The sequence below is a fragment of the Centroberyx gerrardi genome, chromosome 24 (assembly GCF_048128805.1).
Source record: "Centroberyx gerrardi isolate f3 chromosome 24, fCenGer3.hap1.cur.20231027, whole genome shotgun sequence".
NCBI classification, from domain to species: domain Eukaryota; kingdom Metazoa; phylum Chordata; class Actinopteri; order Beryciformes; family Berycidae; genus Centroberyx; species Centroberyx gerrardi.
The window spans coordinates 15909303-15920147 of record NC_136020.1 but is presented as its reverse complement, the minus strand read 5'-3'; the positions used below and the strand labels follow the sequence as shown (position 1 = coordinate 15920147).

The following is a 10845-nucleotide window of genomic DNA, read 5'->3' as shown; positions in this document are numbered from 1 at the left end:
AAAGCCAGATTACTCTTTTCTTTTTGCATGGATCTGATTTAAAATGTAGTGAAGTACAAAACCTCAGTCAAAACATTCTTAAGTAAAAGTATCACTGATCTCAAAAAAACAATCAAAAAAGCTCACAAGAGCTAGTCAGTTACAGTAACAAGAGTAATTGTAATTAGTTACTTCCATCCTTGGTCACAGGGTGTATATGTATTTGTGTAAATAAAAGTGATGTCCTGACATCTGAGGCGTCTAGTAGTCATCATGAAAAGGATACTCGGGATGATCGCTCCACCTGTGGAGTCAATGCACCATTTTAAGAGGATAAACATTAAATATTGGCTCATTAGAGCGGAAGAACAGCGCTCAGTCTGCAGTATACTCACATGAGAAGCTCCACAAAACGAATGTTCTTGTTCAAGCCCTCAACTGCCTTCATCTCAGCCTTAGAAAGTGAGAAGTCGAATATCTGCAAAAGTTGACAACACGTGTGAGGCAGAGCAACTACAAGCCGTGGCAGTCTGAGTACAATAACAACTGCACAACAACAAATGTCATTAGATGCCGGCAGCAATAGTCCAGATGGTGGCGCTACAGCAGCGGTCTAAAGTTTAAAAATCATACATGCTACAGCTCTGTAATTTTCTGAGCTTATCGGCCCAAACAAGGCAAAACTTTCATACACTGCTACCTATACTAAATTATGCAGTCCCCCACTCTTTTTATTAAAAACTGTAAAACTAATTAAATCTAACTAGTCCCACATACTTTTAAATTACATGAAAATCACTAGAGAGCATCATTAGACCTGCCCAAATAAAACTGTTGTGGGGTTTTTCATTTAATCAAAAATTGAGCCCACAGCTCATCAAAATGTCTGACTGTAAATGGTACTGTACACAGCCACGGTGAATTGCTGCTTACTCCATGTCCAGAAAATATTTTTCCTGTCTTGGTAGATGAAACGTACAACATTTCAGACTTCTATCTCAAAAACTGATTTTTTTTTTCAATTATTTGAATTCTGCCTTTATGGAAACAATTGTAGTCAATGGAAAATAGAGCATCTAAACGGGTCCGGAGTGAAACTACTAACGGACAATCTCCTCTACTCCCTTCATCACCCATCTGCCCCCCTCCCGGATGCACTCAACTCTGACACACTTCAGTCCCAACTTCAACAGCAACCCATAGATGACCAGTCACTCTCACCGCAGCCCCAGTCCCAGCCTCAGCTTGGAGCTCTCTGTTCCTCCAGGTCACCCTCCCCCTCCCCCTCCCTCTCCCTCTCCCCCGCCTCCCCTCTATTAGGATTCACAGATAAGATGGAAGAACTGGTGAATGCTGGACTTAAACTCACCCCTCGACCGCTTCCCCGCCCCGTCCTAGCCAGCCCTCAGGCTCCACCACCCCCACAGCCCCGCTCTTCAATTCTCCCCCCTCGTCCCCCTCGCCCATGCCCCCCCTCTTCAACTCCCAGACGTCCTCCCCCTCCCTGCCCCCGTCGACCTTCATCCATCCTGGAGGCGCCAAGCGCACTGTGTCACACCAACATTGCTGATATCAACACCGGAGAAGCAAACAACTGATGGCCTTGGGGTCCCTGCTACACTGTAGCTGGTACTCATGAAATTTCCCATATCAAGCTGGGACCCAATACACGTATTGCTGGATCACAACCACCACCAAGAGTTTTTACATCAGTGCCTGTAACTTTCCCCATTCCTGTTTTGACTAGCAGTAGAATAAGCAAGACGTACCCTCTCCATGCTGCAAACTTATCAAATTTGATAAGTGTGAAACAACTTGATAATTGGATATGTGTCCCTCATCACTCGGGTTCAGGCCCTGTCAAAACTTCAAAATTAGCTTTACTAAATGTTAGGTCACTAACAAACAAATCATTTTTAATTAATGATCTTATTGTTAATTTTAAACTTGATTTCATGTTTTTAACGGAAACTTGGTTAGATGAAAATAGCAATGCTACACTTATTGAAGCATGTCCTCCAAATTACAACTTCTATCAGTCAGTTAGACAGGGCAGACGAGGGGGTGGAATAGCCGCAATCTACTCAGATCAGTTTAACTGTACAAAGGTTGACCTAGGAGAGTTTTCGTCTTTTGAATATCTGGCCTTTGTCCTCAAGGCTGAAGCTCCAGTACTTATTTTAACACTCTATCGGCCACCTAGGCAACTACCATTTTTTCTCCCAGAATTCTCTGAATTGGCATCACTTATTATCACCAGATATGATAGAATAATTTTGAATGGTGATCTAAACATTCACATAAATAATATGTCTGATTCGAAGGCTATGGAATTCATCAACCTACTGGACAGTTTAGAACTCACTCAACATGTCACTGAGGCTACACACCAACATGGTAACACACTCGACCTGGTCATGACGAAAGGAGTAACGATTGACAATGCATCAGTGTCTAATGTCTCTGTTTCCGACCACTACTGTGTGTTCTTTGATGCTCATTTGATTGTAACCAGGAACATGAAAGAAATTGTTGCTCAAAAGCGGTTCCTAGATGCAACAGCAGAACTTGAGTTCTCAGAGCTTGTAAGAGAACTGGACTCATGTCATCTAAACTGCTCAGTACATGAAATGGTTGATGCTTTCAATAACAATCTGAGTAATACACTGAACAAAGTGGCCCCACTCAAGGTCAAAAAGAGGTTAAGTGGCAAAATATCACCATGGATAAATAACTCTGTCCGTGAGCTCAAGAGAACATGTAGAGCAGCAGAAAGGAAGTGGAGAAAATCTGGACTTGAGGTCCATCATAGCATTTATAAAGAATCCTTAACTGCATATAACAATGCTGTACGTGCTGCAAGAAAAATCCATTTCTCAAAGATCATTACAGAGAGCGGGAGTGATCCTAGAATACTGTTTTCCACCATTGACCAACTGCTGAATCCTGCCCCTGTCTCTGACATTTTAAGCCAAGCCTCTGATGCAAAATGTGAGGAATTTGCTAACTTTTTTAAAAACAAAATCACAACTATCAGGGCTAGTATCGCTTCAGGTGCTGGTAATTTCAATAACCAACCTTGTAAAAGTCAAACATCCATGAGGGCATTTTCTAGTATTTCTGTTGCAGAACTTAATAAGATGGTAATAGAGAGTAAATCTTCCACCTGCTCTCTTGACCCTGTCCCCACTACATTTTTTAAGAGGGTTTTCAATAGTGTTTCAAACTCCGCTGTTGTGAAACCGCTGTTGAAGAAATCACATTTGGACTGTGGGGTCCTAAGTAACTACAGGCCCATATCAAACCTTCCTTTTTTAAGTAAGGTACTTGAAAAAGTGGTTTCTAACCAAATTAACAACTTTTTAAATGAAAACAACATTCTGGAGAAGTTTCAGTCAGGTTTCAGAGCCAACCACAGCACAGAAACTGCTCTCACCAAAATAGTCAATGATTTGCGACTTAGCACTAATGCCAACAGGGTGTCAGTTCTGGTTCTTTTGGACTTGAGTGCAGCATTTGACACCATCGACCACAATATTCTCATAGATCGTCTCGAGAACAGGGTTGGTCTCTCTGAATGTGTCCTAAACTGGTTCAGAACTTACATTGCAGGGAGAAAATTTTTCATCTGTCTTGGAGATCATGTATCAGAGAAACATGATCTAACTTCTGGTGTTGCACAAGGAAGCTGTCTTGGTCCCCTGCTTTTCTCACTGTACATGCTTCCATTAGGTGATATTATCAGAGAACATAATGTCAATTTCCATAGCTATGCTGATGATACACAACTATACATTTCTGTAGAGCCAAATCATGCAGATGCCTTAAGCTCCCTCACTACTTGTCTATTGGCTATCAATGATTGGATGAACACAAATTTCTTAAAACTGAATGAAGATAAGACAGAAATACTTTTGGTCGGCCCCAAAGCCAAAAGAGAAGAACTCTCCACAAGACTTGGGAACCTGAATCCCTCGATCAAATCAGAAGTAACAAGCCTGGGTGTTATCTTAGATTCTGATCTAAGTTTTAATTCCCATATAAACAAGGTGACCAGAACAGCATTCTTTCATCTTAGAAATATTGCCAAGGTGCGGCCCTTCCTAACCCAGAAAGATGCTGAAAAGCTAACTCACGCGTTTGTTACAAGTAGACTGGACTACTGCAACGCCCTTTTTACCGGCCTCCCAAAAAAGTCTATTGAGAGGCTTCAGCTTATCCAAAACTCTGCAGCCAGACTTTTAACAAAAACAAGGTAGCGAGAGCATATCACTCCGGTTCTAGCTACATTGCACTGGCTCCCAGTGTCCTTTAGAATTGATTTTAAAGTTCTTTTACTTGTATACAAAGCTCTCAATGGCTTAGGACCAGCCTACATTACAGAATCCCTGCTGTTCTACATTCCATCAAGAGCCCTCAGGTCTTCTACTGCTGGTTTGTTAGAAGTACAAAACCCCACTCAAAAGAAGATTGGGGATGCAGCCTTTTTTAACTATGCTCCTAAACTGTGGAACACCCTCCCAAAGAATATTAGAGAGGCGGGCTCTGTAAGCATTTTCAAACGACTGCTAAAAACTTATCTTTTCAGCTTAGCTTTTAAGTAGCCTTCATTTTAACTGTTTCTGTTCAGGATCCCAACAGAGCTGACACGGGCAAGTACAAATTTTCATTGGTCTTGTCCGGGTAATGCTTACTTGCACAAGTGAACACTATATGTGGGGGGGACAGAGCTTTACCCTGTATGATTCTCATCCATCTGTGGATGGTGAGGTTTTTGACCAAGAGGAGAATCTATGATTCTCGTCTGCCTTAGGCAGTGAGATCTGACGTAAATATCGGATCAAGAGTAGAATCAGATGGATTCTCATCCATCTGTGGATGGGGAGGTTTTTGACCAAGAGGAGAATCTATGATTCTGGTCTGCCTGAGGCAGTGAGATCTGACGTAAATATCGGATCAAGAGTAGAATCAGGAAGGACAGGGGGAAAGTAAATTAAAGAAAAACATATGGGTTCACTCACAATGTGCATCTAAAAGTGGGAGTATTTGTTGTGTTCTTCTATCTTTCTATTTTACTTGATTTGATTCTTTTAATGCAATGCATCTTGCTTGTTCTTTTATATGAATTTTATCTTTTTAATCTGTCTTTTATCTGCCTTTTATTGATGTAAAGCACTTTGAGCTGCATGTTGTGTATGAAAGGTGCTATACAAATAAAGGTTATTATTATTATTATTATCTTTAAACATCAGTTTTTTGCTTATGGAGCCTTGTAAAAAAAATAAATTACAGCCATCTCTATGTTGTTTAGACAAAGTATGCAAATTCCCAGAATTTTATGTTGAAAACTGAATATTTGACACTAGTTTGAAATCTGCCTTTGTATGGATAGACAGATCTTATCATGCACCCTGCTGGTTGCCTCAGTCATAATGTGACACCTCCTCCCTTCAAACTACCAACAGATAGCTCAACAAGTTCATGACCTGCCCTTGGTGTCAAAGGTTGTGAGTTCGGGTCCTGGGTGATGCTGAGTAAATGTGCTTTCTTTGATGTAACTCTCTTTTTCCTCTTACGCTACATCTGCCGGCCCCGTCCATGACTACTGACTCCTAGTTTCACATTGTATTTCCTGATTTTCAAGATGCATTTTTGTAGAATAGCGAAAACTGAACAAACCAACCTGGAAGTTGTCCTTTATGCGAACAGGGTTGAAGCTCTTGGGTATGACCACCACCCCTCTCTGCACATTGAATCGCAGGGCCACCTGGGCTGTGCTCTTGTTGTACTTTTTGGCAATGGATCCAAGCAGCTCATCTTCCAACAACGGAGGGCATGTTAGGTTCACCCTGTTGTGCAATGGGTAGTTAGTCTCACATCTGCTAGACTTAGGTGCAGGTGCATGAGGAAAAATATCACACTTGCTTGGTGAAGACAAATCCGCGCACCGCTACTGCAATACCACATGAGTTATTCTGCTGAACACAGCACTAATGTTTCAGACGAGTCCGGTGCTTCATCAGAGTATGATTATGAAACGCTCTTTCAACGTGATACTCTAGTGAAAGAAATTCACCCCAAATGAATGGAACTTTACTACAACACAGCAAATCACTTTTTACAGATAAAAAGACATTTTGCGCTGTATACTACTTTCCATAATTGCAGTCTCTTGTGTGGAAAAATAGTTTCTTTATGCAAAATATTCAGTTTTAGCTGAGAGCATTGTGTTAAACCTGTCTTCTATCAGTTATACATGAGCTGAATGTAATGAATATGCATTTCTACAGCATACCAGGATGCATCTCTGGAAGTCCCTATGGGGCTGTATCCCACAATGACAATGTCTTTCTGCAGGCAGTACTCAAGCAGCTTTGGCTGAGTGAAATAGGGATGGCACTCAACCTGTTTTAAAAACAAACACACACACACACACACACACACACACACAAGCATTTTTTATTCCTCTGGGGCATGGTGTCCTAGTCAGCCCCACCTTTCCCTCTCTGATCTATAGTTACAGTCTATAAAGTGCCTTCAGCCAGTCTTACATCTACTCTAATGCACTGCTCCAGAACATGGATATGCTACTGACGTGTCTCTACCTGATTTGACACAGGTTTATGTTTCAGGCCAGGTTTGTTTAGGATCAGCTCCAGTTGTCGCTTGTTGAAGTTGGATACTCCGAGAGATTTTGTTAGCCCAGCATCTTTGCAAGCTTCCAAAGCCTTTCCAAGAGGGAAAGAGAATACAGTCAGAAAGCAACATGTTGAATTCTATCTAACCACTCAAACCTAAAAACAAAAAAAAACATACTGCTAAATGTAAGGATCCAGACTTTGAGCTTCATGGAAATATGCCAAATGAACTTTATCATCTTTCAGGGCTTTGACCTGCAGATAAATACCAAGTCTGGAACCAACATGGGTGTGGATGTTAAGCTTTGTGGTCTCCAGGAATGCTGATTTTCAACATAAATTGTTCAGTTGTGGTCCATGTTGTTCATAATTGGGATGCCAGTGCTCCATCTCTGTTCTCATCTGGAATACAGGTCAACATGCCTCACCTCCCATGTAGCACAGAGATCTGTCTCATGGTAAATGTACTTCCCGTTCTCATCCTTGGGGTAGAATGTGTCCCCCGGCTTCAGAAAATGACAATAAAAATTGTTCATATTAATACTAAACAAGGTGAAATGGCATCAGCATTAATTTACAGAAAATTGGCCACTATTGTATATTATTTAAAAACAATGCCATGCTGTGTTCACTGTATCATCAGATTTAAATGATATTTTTTTTGTGAGGTTAAATACATATATACCTTGAAGGCTGTGGGCATTTCTACAATGTACAGGTCGACATAATCAAGCTGTAAAGTCTTCAGCGTTCTCTCCAAAGCTGGCCGCACCAATTCCGGGGGGTGGAATGTATTCCACAGCTGCATATTTATCAGCACAGAACAAGAGGTGTCAGTTATCTCAATACAGGTTTATAAGTCATCTGCCAACATTAGGCTGTGAAAAAGAGGGAGATTTTCTTACTGATGGATATGCATTTAACAACTATTTTTGGTGCGTTTTGTACATTTATTGTACATTATTGTACAATATACTTGCATTTGTGACCTCTCACAGATATTAATAGCCTATGTAATCCAATCTAGAAATAACAGAATGAAATGCAGTATGAAATGTAAAAATAAAAAGCACTTAAAATATCAAATAGGACCCCTACCAAAGTAGTTTGTTTGTTTACCATGGTAGTTTCCATTTCGATTTTTCAGTAACTAAGAAAACATTTCTATACCACATAAGCAAGCATTCAGTCAGTGTCGATATTTCTAGATTATGTCACTTGGTTTATACAAAATAGCTACTAAATAGCTAGTACATCTACAAGTTTGTTGATGTGGCTAGCGGTTAGAAAGGGGAAGGTCTCGCACCAAGTGGACTGAAATTTGGAAGCGTATTTCTTCTTCTCGGGACCTGTTCCATCCATTTTCAGCAGCAAACTGAGCGGAGCGGAGTAGTTTAATACATCGGGGGCTCTCACGCACACAAAACGGACACAAAAACACCCACGCACGCGCACAGAAGCTCTTGCAAACCTTTCCACAGTAAAAGATATCCTCTCTCTTCACAGTTCCATCTGCAATTTTCTCCCTTATAGCCTGTCCCACCTCGTGTTCGTTGAAATAGACCAAAGCCCCATCAATGTGTCTGTATCCGGCTTCGATAGCCACTTTCACTGATTCACATGCCGTTCCTTTAGGGGTCTGTTGAAAACACACTATGAGTTTTTCATGCAAGCACAAAAAAGTTCTCACACTTACTCTTTGTGTGTCATATTAGTGAATGTTTAATTTGTGTCCTATGATAAGCAATCAGGCATTTAAAACGTCTGCAGATAACAGGGTAAAATGGGTCTTACCATACGGGGATCTCCATAAGTTCCCAGCCCTATCAAAGGTATTTTGTTGCCATCACTCAAACGGATGGAGTGGCTCTCAGCTGTCAGGTCCATTCTCAACGAAGTGTCAAACTAGTTCAAATGAAAGTGTAGTTGGTTGGCTCTTCATCTAAAGTCCAAGACTAAACATGTCACTCCATTCAACGGCATTACATTAAATGAACCTTATCCTTTTGCTCTTTGACCACCGTCCAGACTCCTCCCAGACAGCAGCAACAGCCTCCCAGACAAAACCTTGTAAAAGATAGATGACTGACAGAGGATAAAAGAACGTATGAGGAAACTTGCATAACAATTGTAAATCATAAATGTAAATGTAGGAATTACTGAGTAACACACAACAGTGTTGTCTGGGGTCATTTTGATCGCAAGCACTGTAGCTTTATAGAACCTGACAAAATAGAAATGTTTTACACATATTTTCTTTGCCTTTGGTTTGACTGATACTGAGGAAACTTTCCTATGCAATTGTTTGATCTTCACAAAACACTCCCATGCTTTAGGGCCCTAGTAATATGAGATATGTATGCACACACACACACACACACACACACACACACACACACACACACACATATAGCCCTCTAAACCATTTCTCTTTTAGTTTTGTCTGACCTGAATGTTTTGAAAATGACCACTAGGTGGAGATTTTCTGACAATGAGGTCCTGTCACAGCTCTTCAAAAGTGAAAATGATTTAGTGGAGAATGTGTCTGAGACTGAGGATAATGTTATGGAGGACCCTGATTATGAGGCATCCTCCTCTGATGGGTCCCTTGATGTTGAGCCTCATGTAGTCTCTCAACCACCAAGAGAGTAGCAACATCCAATCCAATTGCTCGGCAGTTAAGAATAAGCATGGGGACCACATATAAACCAAGCGCTACATAATGCACCAAAACCATTTTAGAGGGGTTCAAGGCAAAGTAACATTCTCTAGGAATGAGCTGTTAGAAGAGGTGACATTAAAGGTCCCATATTCTACACTTTCCAGTGTTTTTTTTATGTCTTGAGGTCCATTAAAAGCTGTTTGTGTGGTGTCATGTACCATTTTTCTCAATCCATTTTTACATTTTATACATGAATCTTCCAGCGCCGTCAAACATGGTTGCCACGCAGAGAGCTCGTCCACAATTTGTAATTTTTTTGTTGTTATTACTAGTGTTTATGTCCGCTATCTCACTGACAACTGCGTCTATGATTCAGTATGATAGACAGACTTTACTGGACATTAGATCTACGGTGGAAACTATTCTTTCATCGAGATCTACAACAACAAACACTGCGGACGACCCCGACCTGCTACCTTTCTTACAAAAATGATAATGAGCGAACCTTTGTGACGCCACAAAGTTAGGGAAGTCCAAACGCTCAGTTACCTAATATGGATTGTGTGGATTTAGTTGGCGATCGTGCGTTTTGATACTTTTCCGATGTTTAGATAGCACATCCAACTCCTTTATAATCAAAGAGGCAAGGGAAATCCCGTTTTCCACAATATGGGACCTTTAACTTCAACAGTAACATTAGCTAGGCTACACCATCTCCTTCGAAAAAATGATGATAATGCGGTGGCATCCTTACCAGGTGCCCAAACCACCTCAACTGGCTCCTCTCAATGTGGAGGAGCAGCGGCTCGATACCAAGGTCCTCTTCGATCGCTGAACGCCTCACCGTATCACGCAGAGTGAAGCAAGCCACCATGCAGAGGAACCTCATCTAGTTTTTTCAGTCACTACCCAAAGATTGTGACCATAGGTGAGGGTCAGAACGAAGGCTGACCGGTAAATGAAGAGCTTTGCTTTGTGGCTTAGCTCTCTCTTTACCACCACAGTTCAATACAACACCAGCATTATTGCAGCCAATGCATCTAACCGGTGGTCAATCTCAGGATCCTTCTTACCCTCACTCATGACTAACACCCCAAGATACCTGAACTCCTCCTCTTGGGGCAGCTGCTCCCCCCTCAAAGAGAACCATGGCCTCAGACTCAGAGGTGCCGATCCTCATCCAGACTGTAACACAGTCAGCTGCAAACCGCTCCAGTGCACACTGAAAATTACAGTCCAAGCAAACAGCAAACAGCAGCAATGCCACCCTAATGTCACCGAACTGGACACTTTCCAGACCTCAGCTGCACCTTGATATCCTGCCATGAATATCATCAACAGGAGAGGGGGCAAGGTGCACCCTTGTCGGAGTGCAACGGCCACCTTGGATGTGCTTCACCTAATGCCAAGAACACATGCACTTAATGTGAACATAGCTGTTGCTTCTAGTGTACAGGGACCACAAGGCTCACAGCACCAACCACCCCATACTCCCACACATAATACTATGCTGAACACTCTGAAGTGCTGTTATAGGTGCTGTTGAGGAAAACAAGCTGTCCTCGC

At 41.6% G+C, this 10845-nt stretch overlaps 1 protein-coding gene across 1 annotated transcript; it reads right to left on the bottom strand.

Annotated features, from left to right (window-relative positions):
- LOC139931050 (aldo-keto reductase family 1 member D1-like) lies at positions 1-8617 on the bottom strand. Its single transcript, XM_071924432.2, has 9 exons — positions 8412-8617; positions 8089-8256; positions 7303-7419; positions 7046-7123; positions 6585-6707; positions 6275-6384; positions 5663-5828; positions 375-457; positions 1-283 (listed from the first exon to the last, which is right to left on the bottom strand). The coding sequence occupies exons 1-9, from the start codon at positions 8502-8504 to the stop codon at positions 241-243; spliced, it is 981 nt and encodes a 326-aa protein (XP_071780533.2). The 5' UTR covers positions 8505-8617; the 3' UTR covers positions 1-240.
- Between the last annotated feature and the right edge of the window lie 2228 nt (positions 8618-10845).